The sequence below is a fragment of the Macrobrachium rosenbergii genome, chromosome 13 (assembly GCF_040412425.1).
Source record: "Macrobrachium rosenbergii isolate ZJJX-2024 chromosome 13, ASM4041242v1, whole genome shotgun sequence".
Taxonomy (NCBI): Eukaryota; Metazoa; Arthropoda; class Malacostraca; order Decapoda; family Palaemonidae; genus Macrobrachium; species Macrobrachium rosenbergii.
This window is the reverse complement of record NC_089753.1, coordinates 13,971,545-13,989,474: the sequence shown is the minus strand read 5'-3', so window position 1 is coordinate 13,989,474 and position 17,930 is coordinate 13,971,545. Positions and strand designations below refer to the sequence as shown.

The 17,930-nt window shown below is 39.9% G+C and overlaps 2 protein-coding genes across 3 annotated transcripts in view; one reads left to right on the top strand and one right to left on the bottom strand.

The window, feature by feature from the left end:
- The window catches only part of LOC136844923 (uncharacterized), a 647,158-nt gene that overhangs the window by 120,955 nt on the left and 508,273 nt on the right, over window positions 1-17,930 (top strand). The gene's annotated exons all lie outside the window — the stretch shown is intronic.
- The window catches only part of LOC136844724 (glutamic acid-rich protein-like), a 95,060-nt gene that overhangs the window by 42,829 nt on the left and 34,301 nt on the right, over window positions 1-17,930 (bottom strand). Inside the window, exons 4-6 of the mRNA XM_067113961.1 lie at window positions 16,461-16,663; window positions 16,127-16,425; window positions 14,078-14,143 (exon numbers count right to left, since the gene is read on the bottom strand). Coding sequence (XP_066970062.1) covers window positions 14,078-14,143; window positions 16,127-16,425; window positions 16,461-16,663 — 568 coding nt within the window. The remainder of the gene's footprint in view (window positions 1-14,077; window positions 14,144-16,126; window positions 16,426-16,460; window positions 16,664-17,930) is intronic.

The window sequence follows — 17,930 nt, the reverse complement described above, 5'->3', positions numbered from 1 at the left end:
GCGGTAAACTTTTAAGATTGCGTCACGTAGATTATTGGGAGGGGTGGGGGCAGCGAGTTATATAACGAAGGGAGCGCCAACAAATGAAAGCGTCGGCGTAACGGTGCACTGTTCAAGTGAAAGTTACCGTTGCACATGGAAAGTGAAAGTTCGCGATTTCAAGGCTGCCGGAGTATGAAAGCGAAAGAAATCTTGTCATTGTAAATTCAAGATCGTAACGTTTTTCTGCTATTGATTCTGCTTATAGAGTATCAGGTTTTCGTTTTGTTTTTGCCGTTCCAGTTCCCCACTAGTTAATAGAAATGCTTATGTTTTTCGATCATAGGCGGTTATCTGGTTCTTGTTTATCAAAGGATATGTTAAATTTAGAATATTTTAATATATTAGTGTAAACGACAGTTTAGAGTTAAATGGGGTAGGTTGTAATTTTTTCCAGTTTTTTAAGCAAACAGTTTTATGTTTTAACGTGGTAGGTTGTATATTGCTTTTCTGTTTTATATATATAATATATAATTTTTTTTTTTTTGAGTTTTGTGCCACATCACGCGACCCACTCAAGCGTCTACTATCTCTTCTGGGCCATTGAGGGGAGTGATTGAGGTCAGTGACACAGTCTCTGTGTTTTGGAGGTCATAGAGGAAATGAACGATAGAGAGAGTAGTAGTTGCTGCTCCAGATAGTCGTAAAGGAATGGGCGAAAGAGAAAAGGTAGATCAGCGAAAGTAGGACTCACCTCTCTCTCTCTCTCTCTCTCTCTCTCTCTCTCTCTCTCTCTCTCTCTCTCTCTCTCTCTCTCTCTCTCTCTGGCCTTGAAGACGTGGCTGAAGCTTTCAAGGAAATTACCCAACCCAAATGTTCTCAGGGACCCTAAGCGACGAGGAACACTATAAGGACCACATAGACTGGGTACACTAACTCCTCCCTCCCTCCCTCTGTCAGGTCATTTCTGTGTTTATATTTGTGGTTGAGTTACCTTAGAGATTATATTCAATTTTTACACGAGGAGTGATAAAATATTTTTATATTGTACATGTAACACTGATGATTGGTGGCGTATACTAAGGAATAGATTAGACACGATCACTTTTCTGATGAATTTTATGGTTTTCATGGCATTTGTGATTTTGCTGAAAAAGAATAGTTCTGTTTTTCGTTTATATAAAAAAATTTTGTTTCTCATATAATAATAGTTATTTCGGTTACTTTTTTTCTTGAAGGAATTGCCGGTTGTTGTAGCCATGAAAATGAGTCGGTTGCATTGAACATAATTACTTGCTAACTGCAAAACCCAGTGATTTTTCTGCGTTCTGACAACACGATGGAGATCTTTTAGGGGAAGTTGACCCAGCTTCACAAGATTTAAATGAGAATTTCTGGATTATTTGGAAAAGGTTGTCGATGAGAAAGTGATCGAGAACTTTTTAGAGGGGAAAGTGTTGTTGCTGTGCTATTTTGTCATCGCAGTTCCCCAAGTTCGCAGAGTTTAATTTTGCGGGTAATTTTTATAGAAATGGTGTGTAGTGTTCATGTACTTTGTAAACTATTGTTCCACATAAGTAGTCATAATTGATTTCGTCCAGAAAAGCGAGATACATTTTTTTTTTTTAAAATAGGATGCGTGGTTCATGCCTGGTTTATAATGCGTTTAATACTTTAGGTCAGTTTACTCTACATACATCTCCCAACTGAAGGTTGATGTGTCGTACAATACTAAATAAAGCCATGAAATTCCAAAATTTTAGGAGAAATAAACTTTTTTCCGTAAGATTTGTAATGATGCAGTGTTGCTGAAAATTTCAGTGTAGATTTTTTATAATCGCAAATTGTCAAGTGTTAATTTGTTTTCACTGTAAGCTGTCAGTTTCCTGACCCACTCCAGTTTTTAGACCTCGACTGGGTCATGGATAGTGGACCTTTCGGTCGCAGAGGTAAATATTGAGGTCGCTGACACAGTCTGTAGTTTTTGGAGGTCAGAGAAAATAAATTGAGAGAAAGGAAACCTCTGTCGCCCCAGATACTCGTAGGAGAGACGATGAAAGCGCGAAGAGGAAATTGGCGAAGAAGAAAAGGTACCTCAACGAGAGAAAGTAGGGCTCGAGTTTCACTCTCACATATTCTCTCAATCTCTCTCCCCGTAGTGGTTTCCTTTAAGGGGATAGGGACACTTTTTTTTTATGGAACTGGGACCAGGAATTGACCGTAAGTGGGTGGCAGAAACTGTAATGGGGGCTGGGGAGGGGGAGTTGTCTAGGGATTGTAATTGTTGAAGGGAACACGTGGGTGGAAAGTTCTCTGGTGGTGGGGGTGGGGGTGGGGGCGGCGACCGCACAATCTTCGTTGTTATTTCTTCTATCGGTACATTTACAGTTGATGGCGTGACCGATTTTTGATTTTGATGGCCATTGAAGATTTTGCCAACGTCAACCAGCCGTAGGACTTTCACCCTTCTGCTAATCAATGATGACCCGTTTTGGGTGCCTTTAAGAATTCAATTCACCTCGAAAATTAGGTTACTGGTTTAGTAGTCGGCTTTATTATGAGATGTCTTGTCTTTCCTTCCCCCCCTCCCCCAATGAGTTGTTCTTACAGAGAAGAAAAAATTGGAGTACTCGGGTAATAGAGGACAGATTGTTTCTTTAAATGGAATAAGATATTGCTCTGAATTCTTTTAAAAGTCTGCTAAGTCACCACCTGAACATATATTTGCTAGAAGAGTTATCTTCACTGTTGATTTTTAATTATTTCGCTCTTTCTTTTGGGGTTATTCAAATAATTATATACGGTACAATAATACACCCCACTCGTTTTAATTTAGTTACTCTTGGCGGAGAAGTCTTCCCCAACCGTTTTCTTCGGTGACTGCGTCAGGTTTTTTTGAAAGGAAAATGGCTCATTTTGTAAACTTTAGTATGGGCAGTATTAGACATTGATTTATTATTGTGCAATCCGGAATATGATTGTTATAAGTCGCCGTTCAAGACAAAGTAGGTCAGGTTTAATCAAACGTAAACTGTCAGCTTAGATTCAAATATGTATTAAGTAGCAAAGCGGGTTTAAGAATATTAATTTAGTTTAAAAAAAGTTGGTGACTGGTTAAAATACAAAAAAATCAATTTTGTAAGCATTATAGAAAGTAAATATGATGAAGACTAGGTTTCTGTTTTCAGATTATACAAATAAATATATACTGTATATGTAATAACGTAGGCTGTTTGTAATTATTTCCAGTGCTTCTGGGGATGAATTGTACTCATACCACATCTAACTCTTAGGAAGAAGAACGAGAGATTCGTGCATTTCTTTTAGAGAGGGAAAAAGAAACCACTTGAAAGTATGGAAAAGTTGTGGTGACCCAGAATTCGAGTTCCAACTTGAGAAAGGGGTTTTCAGATTAGAGTTTGACCTTGAACATTAAAGATTTTGACACCGTTGTCGCATGTGTAGGCTCTCTCTTTCCTTTCACCCGGTTTCTCTCCCCATCTGTTTCTCCAAGACTCATTTTCTCTCACTGTTTGTAAAACAGAAAGCCAACCATCTTTCCTTTTCTGTTAATTTTCTTTATTGTGAAAGCTATTCTGATACGTATAAAGATGCTTTCGTGAATTATTACCGTTTGATAAGAGTGGGCCACTTGAATGGTTAATTATAGGTTCATATACCATTTTACCCTTAAGGGGGAAGTGCCGTCAGTGCACTTCATGCGGTTCACTGTAGGCATTACTTAAGGTTCTTTGTTGCTTCCCTTCCACCCATAGCTGCAACCCTTTTCATTTTTTGTATACCTCCGTTCATATTCTTTCTTCCATCTTAATTCCCACCGTCTTCTAACAGTTTGTGAAACTGCTACATTTTTCTCCTGTTACACCTTCCAAACCTTTTCAGTCAATTTCCGTTTCATCCCTGATTGACCTCTTAGGTCCGAGCGCTTGACCTCTGTCATAAATTCTGTTATGTTCTAGACCACTTTAGGAGAGCCAGACATAAGTAGGGTAGTCCGTTAATTATGGTCAAGGTCATGATGACAAATCAATCGGCCGCGTCGCTGAGGGGCAAGGAAGAGGAATATCACAGCTTGGTAACTCGAGAACGGATGGACGGTTTTCGAAGGGACTGTAGAAAGTTTCATTGGGTGACCCTTCTGTATGATTACTGTTTTGCGTCGATTTAAGCTTAGTTTGTGTGGAAATAATCTTTCCAATATTTGATATTCACGGTTTTGTGAAGTTAAAAGTTGTAAAATATCAAATGAATTCATTGTTGGTTCTGTGTGAATCGCTATTTGACTGTTGCGGCCTTTAGCGAGAGTTCCCCTTTTAGTGCCCCGTAGGGGGTTAGTGCCATCAGTGTACCTCTTGCGGTGCACTATGGGCATTACTGAAAGTTCTTTGCAGCGGTCCTTCAGTCCCTAGCTGCAACCCCTTTCATTCATATTACTGTACCTTCGTTCATATTCTCTTTCTTCCGTCTTTCTTTCCACCCTCTCCCAACAATATTGTTTAGTGTGCAACTGCGAGGTTTTCCTCCTGCTAAAACCTCCTCTATTATCAATTTTCCTTTCAGCACTGAATGACCTCATAGGCCCCAGCGCTTGGACATTGTCATAAATCTATTCCCATATTCCTTACCCTTTTAGTAATTATTGATACTCTTTAACAAACCTTTGCACATTGCAAATAGAACATATTGGCACCCTATAAAATTGCTAAGTTATCAAAAGCACCAGATTGTTGCCCATGAAATTTATCTGAAGTATAAGAAAAAGACGACGTAATTGTAAAGTCAAATTGTCTGTCATACCTAATTTGGATGGTAAATACAGTTAGCTTCAAGAATTTCCTTGCTCATCACGAAAAGCTCAGCAGGAAGTATCTCTTTATTGAACAGATGAAAGTCTGTTGGCACCACTACCTAGGCAACAAATTTGCCAAACATGTAAGCCCGTGACAAAAACACGTTTACCAAATGACAAGGAAGGGTGTCCCTACATTATGCAGTTCATCTCATTGACGTAAATTGTTTCCCCTCAGACCGTTCGTTTTTTTCAATAACGTAGAATATTATCGGAGTGAGTTTCCTTTCTTACGTGTTAAGTGAGAGTTTTGGCGACTCTGTGCGGATTGAAAAAGAAAGTGTTGTGCCATATGTGGTCATTGTTGACTTTTCAAGGCCATTGCTTTTATTTGTTTTCTTTTTTAGATTGTCTTTAACCTGTTGAAGTTTTGTATGTATGTCGGGTAATTAGTAGATTCGTAGTATGGTAATTAGGATTAATTCATGCAGCAAGATTATTGTACACAGACTTAAATTACATGAAAAAGCTAAAGATATAGACAAGTTTCAACGGAAATTTATTGGCAAAATTGTCAGGATTGCTTTTTTGTGGAGCATCGAAGGATGTAAGATTTTATTTAATAAAATTTAAGGCTGTCAAGCGAAAGATTGGGACCCATTCAGCATGAAGACAGTGTAAAGAGGATGTTGGAATGATTGAGACAACAGAATAGATCCAGAAAATGAAGGAGATGAAGTACAAGGATCGAAAGGTGGAACTAAAAAGTGATAGGTTGGTGAGCACACTAAGGTAAAATTGTAAAATACTCAGTTTTCACAACAGGAAATATAATGTTAGATGTTATAAATATTAGTTATTGCGGATATGGTCAAGTGGAAAGAGGAGTCAATTATCAGAAGTATAATAATTTTGGAGAAATTTTGGGGACAATTCCTGACTCACTACAATACTGTACTTGAAATCTTGACCAGGCCGTGAGTAAGGGGCGCCTCAGTCGTTGAGGTGAATGATTCAGGCCAATGACATAGTTTTACTTTTTGGAGGTCAGAAGGAACAGTTGCCCCAGATAGTCGCAGAGGAGGGCGATGGAAGAGCGTAAAGGAAAGTAACGAAGGTGAAAATGTAGATCAGCGAGAGAAAGTAGGGCTCTGGGGTCTCTCTTCTCTTCACTCCATCTTTGAAGGCCTTGAAAGTAGAAAATAAGTATCCAGAGAGGTACAGTAGGTATTCCCTAGCGATTCTGTGTTTCACGCATGTGCGCCGGTGCACCACATGCGGTGCGCTAGAGGCATCATTTAAGCTGCTTAGGAGCGTCCCTTCGACCCCTAGCTGCAACCCCTTTCATTCCTTTTATTGTACCTCCATTCATATTTCTTCCATCTTGCTGTCCACCCTTTCCTACCAATTCATATTTCTTCCATCTTGCTGTCCACCCTTTCCTACCAATTCATATTTTTTCCATCATGCTAACCACCCTCTCATAACAATTGTTTGATAGTGTATAACTGCGGTGTTTTCCTCCGGTTACACCTTTCAAACCTTTCTACTCTCGATTTCCTTTTCAGCGCTGAGTGACCTCGTAGATCCCAGTGTTTGGCTTTTATCCGAAATTCAGTATTCTATTCTATTCACGTACGTGGTTTATATCCCCCCACTTTTTTTTTTTTTTTTTATATGAAAATGCGTATTTCCCATACAAGTGTCCAACTCCTGGGTGTTTCCCCCGTTCCTAAACAGTTTCATCTGTGGATCCTTCTACTTCGTCTCATATTTTATTTTCGGAGTCGCATTTGTGTATCGCTGAATGGGAGAAAGAACCTCAGTGCTTGGCTTTATAGCCTAAATCTCATCATTAGTTCCATACGCGTACACATGGCCAAGCTAATCGAATCCTATTATGTAACCGTTTACTGTGATAAAATACATTGATAAAATACATAAATATAACAAGTCCTGTCATGGCAATACACACTGAAATACATTTGTACGCGTGTACAACCTGAGGGTTCGTCCACACCGCATTAAAATGTGATATACAGTTGACAACTCATACATATCACAAATTTTAAATGAAAGTTAAAATTATTTGTAGCCCCAACTACTACTTCATACAAGTATCATTGGTAATCCTAACCAGTGCTTCAGACGATTATTTAGCATTTGTCAAAGAATCCTTCTCCACTTACGGTGGCTGACGTGTTTTCAGCCTTTTTGTGATATTTAATCGAAAAGTTTCCGTTGTGTTTGACATGCTTTGCCTTTGCCCTACGTAGGGCGGTTAGTGCCGTCAGTGCACCTTATGCGGTGCACTGTAGGCATTACTAAAGTTTTGCAGCGTCTCTTTGGCCCCTAACTACAACCCCTTTCATTCCTTTTACTGTACCTCTGTTCATATTTTCTTTCGTACATCTGACTTTCCACCCTCACCTAACAACTGATTCATAGTGCAACTACGAGGTTTTCCTCCTGTTACCTGTAAACCCATTTTACTGTCAATTTCCATTTCAGCGCTGAATGACCTCATAGGTCCGAGCGCTTGGCCTTTTGGCATAAGTTCTACATATTTTCTTCAACATGCTTTACTGTAGTGTGGCCTCACCATAATCGTATCCACTATGTTTACGAGATCTAGATCCAGTGCCTTCAAAATCGTAGTCAACCTTCTGGGAAGGATATTGTAACTAAGACTTACAGGGAGGGGGCTTTCTGACGCCATTCCTTATCTGGATAATACAATTTACATTTCGGAAACAAGAGTATGATTAATGATTTTTGGTACTGGGATATCGTGATAAGACATTTTCTCTTGAGAAATGAGATCATTTTGAAGGAAAGTATGTAAAATGTTACATGAAAAAATAACACTTTAGAAATTGCCAGATGTTTAGTTAAATCACTGTCAGCCTTTTTAGATTATCTACTTTTTCCTAAAGTTGTATCCTTGTTTCACTATCCTTATTCTGAAAAAGTTTGACAGCAAACGAATTGCACAGATAGGTCAAGAGGTGGACCCATAAATGGGTAATTTCTACTGCATGTTTCTTAGAGCGTCTTTGCCAGTTTTGAGGTAGTTTTTTTTATATTTCCTATAGTTTATATTTGTTAAACTGATGGCCTTACATTAGCGTTAGCCCACTAATTTTACCTGTTAATATATTCATACTCTAGAAACTTTAGGGCAGTAAAGTCACTGAAAGACTATAACTTGCGTTCCTCTATTGGTTCTTCATCTTATGGTAGGAAGTTTGCTGTAACCCAAGAGTTTAAAATCAAATAAGAAAATATAGTCGACATTTTGCGCATATATTCTGAAGGCACCGGTCTGAGGAGGATGACAACTCTCTTGGGCAGGGCACATTTGGGGGCGGTCCAAGAGCCAGTTGATACAGTTTGAGTGTGAAAGTCGCCACATTTACTGCAGAAGCAGTCACAGGGGCCACGTTACTAGATGATTGATTGATCGATTCATCACTAAAACTGGCGTCGCAACAGCTAGGTTATTGACACCATACGGAAATTGACTAAAAAAAATAGGTTACAAGCAAAGTTTATGTATATACATATACATTTATACATACTGTGCATGCATACACACACACACACACACACACACACACACATATACATTGTCTAAATTTTGTTGAGGCGGCCCGCCTCTCCAACAAAAACCATAACTGCTCTATATTACACCCCGAGAATCGTCGCAAGGATGAAATGCCCATCCCTGTCTTCTTCCAAAGAGAGGAATCCATATCTTAGACACCCAAGATTGAGACAGTCGATAGGCAGATGTCTCAGTCAAGGGGACCTAGTACAGTCGTTGCAGAATATAGTTTTCGTCTGACATTTAAGTACTCATGAGTGAGTCTTTTATGTCCAATCCTTAATCTACACAAGTTTCTAGTCTCCTTGGCGTATAGGGATATGACCAAGGCGATGCTGATTTTGTAATACTGCGCATCTTCTGGATTGTATCAGTATTGACGCATCGGGACTGCCAAAGGTTTTTAATTTTCTGCCATACAGGAGGAAATACATCCCTATATGGTACTTGGCATCTTCTACAGTAGGTTCTGGGGAAGTGACTGCTTATATAGCAAGTTGATCAGCTTGCTCGTTCCCATGAACCCCGACAAGGGAAGGCACCTAGCTGAAATTTACTTCTTTAGTTCTTTTTTTCACTAGCGATACGTGTACACATGCGCTACCGGGGTCTAAGCGATGTCAGGCAGGGCAGCCGATCGAGGCTACGGCCTACCCCAACGCCAAATCAAAGTCCTTCAAAAGAAGGCATCGTGCTTACCCCATATAAAAATGGGAAAAAGCACGTTAAACGAAGAAGTTCTGTTTTTCACTAGCAGCCAATCCGTTCTCTCAAAAATTAGTGGGTGTAAAGAGTTAAGAGATTCTAAGGACTGAAGAACACTTCTTGAGTCACAGTATATAGTAAAGGTATTTTAATTGAGAATTAAAATTTCTTTTAAGGCCTTTAAAACTGTGTGCAGTGCTAAGGTAAAAATAGATGCAACGAATGGTAATCTCCTGCTGCTTCTCTACATTAGGAAAGACTACTCCAAAGCCAAAGCCTGATCTGACTTTGAGCCCTCTGTGAAAACTGTTGGGAGGAATGATCTAAAAATATTGATCCCATAGCTTCATTAGACGTTTCTGCTTCCTTCGAATGAAAACATCTGCAACATATTACCTTTATAGGTTCCATTGGGTGCTAACCGATTGTCTAGGTGATAGTTTTTGTCCCTGGAGTGTTTAACTGACGGTTGTATACTTGACTCCATCACACCTGAAAAGAAGTCAGGTTAGCGGGGAGACCTTCCTTTTGCAAAGAGAGAGAGAGAGAGAGAGAGAGAGAGAGAGAGAGAGAGAGAGAGAGAGAGAGAGAAGAATATCTATCGATTCTTAACATGGGAGTAATTTACCTTAGCATTAGGAAAGAAAGTTTTTAATTTGATGTCAAACTGTTTGAGTTTCATGAGTATTTCACTCGCTTCCCTGTACCGTGAACGTTATCTGAATCATTAGACCCCCTCCCACCCTACCGAAAGTCTAAACGTAGTTGGGAGAGGTTGAACTGAATTTCTCTAACAAAGTAAAAAATACAGTGACTATCAGCAATGCGATTGCACTCTTATTCGTGTCAACATCATGGGCATTATTGGAGTGTGAAGTCCCCAGAAAGTCTGCATTTATAAAGGGAAACACATCATAACAATAAAAGGCAATTAAGGAAAAGGAAAATGTTTCACTAGTAATAGAGGAGAGAGAGAGAGAGAGAGAGAGAGAGAGCTCCATCACGACTGGGAGGCGTGATGGACCGGGGTTAGGTTGGTGTGGTAGGATTGGTTAGTGAGGCAGGTGCCTGGACAGGTGTTTGTGCAGAGTATTTAAAAAAAAAAAGTGTTTTCCTGCACTCTGGAGTGTTAACTTCTGTGGCTGCAGCTGACTAATTCTACAGCAGACATTTTACTTGCCACTTAAGTTACAACTGTAGCTTACTACTATCATTATTTATTGCTAGTGTGAAGAGAGTGCTACTAAGAACACTTGACTGTGGAAGTCCATTTTCAAGTGAGAAAGTCCATGAATTAATATAAATTTTTATATCATTCCTCCCAACAGTTTTCACAGAGGGCTCTAAAGTCAGATGCAGGCTTTGGCTTTGGAGTGGTCTTTCCTAAATGTATGGCCTGTTTAAAGATTTTACACGAAAATTTGCGTGACTGAATGAAGAACAACCAACCTCACCCCCTCTTTGGGTGTTTGATGATGCTCTGTAGACGCCCTTGTGTGTGGTGTTCTGCTTGCGTACAAGAGGTGGTGAAGCAGCGTAAGCAGTTTCCTTTTTGTCGTAAAAGGGTAACCAAAAAGCAGTATCACCCTTTATACATTTAGTAATGTTCAGTTTTATGTTGTACAGAATTAAATCTTATTTCATTAGAGTTATAAGAATCCAACTCATCAAGTGTCACAGATGAAGAGTTGCTAGATTGTAGGAATACAAACTACCATTGGTTAGAAGTAAAAAGTTGATATCTTTTTCAAGTACTTTAATGTAAACATAATGAATACAAAAGGAGAAAATAAGACTACTTAGCCTTGAAATTAGGAAAAACCCGGATTAGTGGATTTGTTTATAATGAATACAAAAGGAGAAAATAAGACTTGGCCTTGAAATTAGGAAAAACCCTGATTAGTGGATTTGTTTATGGTGGTAGTTTGTAATTTAAGTGGAGTGAACTTAATAAAGAAAACTACTTCATCCTCTGGTACGTACAACCAAGGTCCTTTAAATATACTTGGAGTATATTTAAAGGACCTTCGGTATAACGTTACCCTGCCCCCTCTCTCCATATCACGTTCTGCTTCAGGATGACCGTACGCCTAAGATATATAAGCATTAATTTATTACCTTTTGTCTTCTAATGGACACTAAGCTCTTTTCTGTTTTTTAATAAATACATACCTTTACATTCCGCAAATTCTAAATCTCTGTGGAGGTAATTTCATTTGTATCAGTGACCTCTTTATAAGTGTATTTATAGGCTACTTTCGGTTATGGATGAGTATACTTTAGGTTTTACCCCAATGAATTCCCTGGTAAATTCCGCCCCCCCCCCTTTTCAATTTTGATTAAACAGAGATCCCCTTATAGAGATGACTCATGTAGTGGATGTGTTGTAGGGAAATTCCTAAAATCCAAATACTGCTATAGTGGTCCCTTCAACTTGCGAGCAAGATCATATCTAAGTTTCCAACGAGAAAAAGAAGCTATCAGTATCTCCATACAGCAACTGTACCCTGCCTTTATAATGAGCTCGCAGCACGTTATAATAATATTCGTACTTTTTTTTTTTTAGAGAGAGAGAGAGAGAGAGAGAGAGAGAGAGAGAGAGAGAGAGAGAGAGAGAGAGAGAGAGAGAGAGAGGGAGGCCGGCCCAACACACTAAATACGATATAAGTAGAGGAGTCTGCCAGCACGGACTCCCAGTTGTGATAAACAGTGAAACGCTCTTCGTTTATCATTTAAGAGAGATTTATAGGTATGTCTAGATACATTTCTAAGCGAGGAACTTTCATTGAGACTACAACGCTTCTACAAGCGTAATTTAAAGAATTCTTTATTGTAACACCAAAAAAATCGTTCATAGGGACTCCTAATTGTATTTTTTTCCCTGGGTTACCTTTCGTAGCTGTCTAAGCAGCGTTCATTATGTAATTTCTTTGGTAAAAATACTGCTTAAATTTATGTACCTTATTTATACACTCGATTTCCAGGCCTAGCCAAACAAGAATTTGTAATAACAGGAAACAGATGATTCTTCATTGCTAGATGCTAATCTACGTGGGAGCTTAACTTGAAATTTCCGTAACAAATCTTTTGTGTGTTGGGATACACCACCATCCTACGTTCGTGTGATGTAACACGACCGGAAAAAAATATCTTATCTGTCGCTACATCATCCCGCACTTTCTTCGTGTCACACAGAACAAAATAACCATATTCCCCATGAGATTCTATTGTTGTAATGTCCCTTCCAATGAAGTTACCTAATTTTGGAGGTGTACTCTGGTATTTTTACCTTCTCATTAGTGTTGGATGTAAAGAAGTTAAATCAATGTATAATTTAAACCTTTAGAAGGTTAACGTAGGAGTTTGAGGCCATGGCATGTCTATACCCTAAACTAAAAAACCCTCCCCTGATATTCGATGTAATTCACTGGTGAGTGTAGAGAAATGCATCCATGGAGAGTGAAGTGGAGGTAAGATAGTATACGGGATCTAAACCAAACTGTTCAAGCGTGGCTTGCCTCCATATCATGTGAAATATCCGCCAGTAAGCCTACGCCAATGAGTATGTACAGGAGACTGTAATGTAATGTTCACAGTTGAAAGTTTTCCGAACACTCTAACATGCTCGTAATCTTCAGGTGACAGTTCTTCACTTGAAGGCACAGTTCTGTTTGTTAAAAACCATACTTTTTGTAATCTTTCAAGAACTAGACAAGTCACCTTTAGCCTTTTGGAATTCTTGTTTGTAGTATTGCTTCCTACCATCAGTAAGCAGCGAGTTTACTTTTTTCTTAAGCTCTTTATGCGTTCTTCTGAGAGGAACGTGTGAGAGGTGCTAAAAAGAGAGCAGGTGGACATTTACTGCTAGTCTCTTGATTGTTGTTTTAGATTTAGCTGGCCTTGTGCCAGCACTGGCTCTTGCTCCTAGAGCAGCCGGTAATATAGTCTGTTGAGGGAGCAGGTCGCTTATAAAGCGACGTGCAGACGTCAGTACAAAGACATACATGGAATACAGGTGACCCGAGGTCAGTTGTTCTCAGTGTGAAACAGGACAGGTAAATACAAATATGTCAAAATAAATTACAAGAATGGACACAATAATGCTCTAACACATGTAAAACATGAAAAGGGCACAATTGGATAAGTAACAGATACACATTTACATAAATAAAACATGGCTAATTAGCCTGACGTAAGTTCATGGGAAAGGCATCGTAGAAAACGGGAGGTTCACTAGAGAAAACCCGTTGAGCGGGGACTTTACACATGTACCTTCACATCTTGAACTTTTTGCACTTGATCCCTTTCTTTCATGGTCTCTCTTATGTCATCTGTTATCCACAGGGCAGGAGGAAGAGTTATTTCTCTCACCACAGTTAGCGGGCGTGCATCAGCACCTACTGTACAAACAGTGGTTAAAATTCCTACTTGGATATCCACATTGTCACTGTTGAATATTCCATTTAATATAGGTACTTCATAAGTATCTTGAGCGTATCTTGAGATTAATCTTTTAAGCACCTAAATTTCTAAAAAGTAGGTTGCCTTTTTGGCTTAAGAATATTCAAAATTGTCATGATTACATCGTGTTCTGCTACAGAACTTCGAAATAAATCGGACCTAATTACCATATGTTTAGAATTAATTACCAGATCAATTAAGGATGCTGAATTAGGGGTAATTCTTGTTGGTTTATCTGATCAGAATTAAAATTCCAAATAAGTTTAAATTTAGTTGTCCTTTTTTTTAGCAGATCGTCGTTAGTCACCATACATAAAAACTGGTTTGTTGCGTGAAAGGATTTCTTTGAAATTATCTGGAATATAAATAAAAGTAGTAGCAGGATCCTTAGGGTGACTATACATGCAACCTAATAGATGGAATCTTTCGGTGCTGGACAGAGATCCACTTATCTTGCACTAACTCATGTTTCTCAATACCTAAGTTCAGTTCGGTGACGTTCAATTAGTACTTACCGAAAAAACACTCCTCCTCTCCTCCTCCTCCTCCTCCTCCTCCTCCTCCTCCTCCTCGACCATGGTCTTGGCGGCAAATGTTGTATAAGGGAACATTAACACATTCGTACTTTATAGAGGGATACAGTCATGCCTCACTAATGCAGAGAATGTATATTTTTGTTCATTAGGCATCAGTTCTAATTCAGGTTTATGGCATAGCAAAGACCGGGCACTTACATGGACAACAGCCAAGCTATTTGATCACTAAATTAACTGGAAAAAACACTGGCGCTATCATCTTGACCTTCATGCTAGTAAAAACCATTATTGTGAAAGTCTAATCTTGTGGCCATATTCATAACAAACATTACATTTAATTTTGTGATCACATCTGCAATTAGACTGCCGGTGATTGAATTCACGACAGTTATAGCCATCAATATGAGAGTGTGCATAATTATGGTGCATAATTATGGTTATTATAGTTATCACCAACTTGGGTATTAATGTTAGTATGGCGTAATTTAGTACTGGTATTACTAAAAGGTACTTGAGTTAGTGTGACCTTGCCTACCATGTGACAGATTATCATAAGGTCTAGAATACTGGCCTTTATTCTGCTGAAATCTTGCACTGTTGCTACCTCTTGTGTCCATGTTTTCTCTCTGAGCGTTACCTCTTCTGTTACTGAAAATGTTGGGCCTCTCACTATCATTTCTCAAGATACGTAAAATTGATTAAATTGAATTCCAGTTGTGTCAAATAAAATTTGGACATGCATAGGAAATAGCATCCAACAGTCTAATTGCACTTATTCTGCAAAGTAAGTCGTTCTTTATCATCTAGGTTTTCATAACAATTAACATATGTATCACCAGTTCCAAGCCTGAAAAAGTCGCTCGTCTTAAACACCATTGTTGTTACTCCAGTCATGCTACTTTGTATTGTACTGATTTATTCTATCATTTAGCCTATCAGTCTTCAGACTTGGAACCAGTTCACAAACCTTTACATCAATTTCATTATTTTTACCTTTTTCTACAACAACAGTCCATGGGTTATCCAGGACTTTCTGGATTAGTCTCTTCATTGAGTAGGTCTTGTGCCCCACAGTAGATGATGCATTCTCTGAGCGAGTGATCGAGCTTCTCCTTTAGCCAAGATTTTAGTAGTCCATATTTGTTTCTGGGAATGTTCTTACAAAGGCACTCTCGTGAAAGTCACTAGGTTTTACTTCTTTAGGCAGGAGGCTCCAATTAACAATGTAGTTTTTACATAGGGCGTGGTAGGTAGTTTATAGTGGTTATTGGTTTCTGCCAAGGAACTGTTCACCACCTGTCATTTGTTTCTCTAAAATTTTTCAAATCTGTGGAGCAAATCTGCTGGACTGTGGATTTCATTCTCTCTCCCCTGGTTGTCATCAGATGACGGTTGTGATTCATCAATGCTTCTGTGATATGCAAACAGTTTCAATTAATTTGTCTTTAGGTGTTCATATATTACCCAGTCCCATCTGACAGGAGTGTTTTTGCAATACACTTTTTGCATGGCTGCCAAGAAGTTCCAGTGATGGACTGGAAAGAGACAAGAGACGACTTCGGTGGATTGACTCTCACAGAGCCCCTCCCTATTCTTTCCTCTTGCTACACTACTCATGTCTGCATATTTGAAGATGACATTTAATGAAATAAGGGAAAATACAAATTACTTGTCAGTGTAGAGACCGTTAAATAAGAGTTGAGGAGATGTTACGAGAATCACCACTGAGAAGTTTGATATCTATAAGCCTTTAATGTGCATGCGCAGATCCAAGAAAAATTTAGCAGGACCCTTGAATGGAACTTGGTTAATTTTCCAAGTCATATGAAGGTATGAACACGCTTATAGATATCATTAGTTCCATCACTGCCATTGTCAATACACATTCACTGACAGGGATAGGGCACTATTTTTCTATTAACAATTCCAGATATGGCCAAAATCTCTGTTAATTGAGGAGTGTGTCCAGCACCGTCTCTTAAAACTTCCTTTGCCTCACTGGGGTGAGCAGCACTCTCCACCTCACACTGGATTGGAACCTCACTTCACTGGGGTGAGCAGCACTCTTGTCAGCCACCTCACTAGGGTGAGCAGCACTCTTGTCAGCCACCTTACTGGGGTGAGCAGCACTCTTGTCAGCCACCTTACTGAGGTGAGCGGCGGCACTCTTGTCAGCCACCTCACTGGGGTGAGCGGCGGCACTCTTGTCAGCCACCTCACTGGGGTGAGCGGCGGCACTCTTGTCAGCCACCTCACTGGTGTGAGCGGCGGCACTCTTGTCAGCCACCTCACTGGTGTGAGCGGCGGCACTCTTGTCAGCCACCTCACTGGTGTGAGCGGCGCACTTTGTCAGCCACCTCACTGGTGAGCGCGGGCACTCTTGTCAGCCACCTCACTGGGGTGAGCGGCGGCACTCTTGTCAGCCACCTCACTGGGGTGCGCGGTGGCACTCCTGTCAGCCACCTCACTGGCGTGCGCGGCGGCACTCTTGTCAGCCACCTCACTGGGGTGAGCGGTGGCACTCTTGTCAGCCACCTCATTTGGGTGAGCAGCATTCATGTCTACCTGAAGTTAAGGAACGAAGCTCAAACAATACCAGTTACTATCAGCCTTCTACCTGGGGTTTCTTCCAATCTGAATCCTAGTCAGTTGGCTAAATAACTCCCAGTTAACAACATTGCCAGTGGCCATAAAACCTTTTCATTTAGAAACTGTAGACTTTCTATGTAAGAGAGCATAATTGACTCCTTCATTTTAACCTTACAACAACAGCAGATAGATCTCAGGGGCTCATTATCTCATCCTCACCAGGTGACTGAGGGTGACTCTGCTCAAAATTGGAGGTGTAATTTGAGCGCAAAAATACTGGGCACTTATAGAAAGGTAGCCACCTTTGTTAGGCCCTTCTGCAACAGCATTATGCACGGATTGAGTTGCTTTTTCTTGTCAGTTCTGCACATGCCTTCCATGGACTGGGTATGGTTTTGTGGGGAATGAGCAGACACTACCAATAGAAGTAGTAGGGTTCAGAGTGGGCACAGCATGGGGAAGGGATGATATCAGTGGGTTATTGCCCTTGGAAGACGGAGGATTATTCATCATCTTTATGAACTGTCTTTGTTCCACTGTGCAGGCGACAAAGACAAGCATACAACACAGTTGTTGAGACTATGAACATTCCCAGCCTCTGCACGCACGCACGCACGCACGCACGCACGCACGCACGCACGCACGCACGCACGCACGCACGCACACGGTCACGTCTATGGCACCATGACTGATCATTCAAACAGGAAAAATTACCAGATTCCGTCACTCCAGTCACTATGAGGATCATCCATGAACTAGCCACAGTTGTTAACCACCCAGGAAAACACTTGGAAAATCAAGTTCAGCAGCAGCCATGGTGGAGAGCACTTAATTCGGTAAGTACACTGGAGAATAAATGATGCTCAACTGAGAGACTAGGGTTCCTGCACCCCTTACTTGTTGCCATCAGTCAACTGTCTTGTTACTAAGGTTTAGGAACTGGGCCAGTCATAACCAAAGGTTTTCCATATAAAAGACAAAGGTTTGTGTTTTTGTAGAAACACTTTTGTTACATTTTAAGATATTCTTTGATCTTAAGTATTTGAAGTTTACATTGATATATTCAAAACTAGTTATTAGTTCTCCCTAAGATAGCAGCTACTGAGAACAAGAAGTCCAACTCCTCATTTCAGATATCTTAGCAATATAAAGTCAAGGCATGTTAGAACAACAGCCAGTAATAGTTGTTTTATTACCACTAAATATGTATTTGAAAATCTCCGTTTCAAGACATGAACATTTA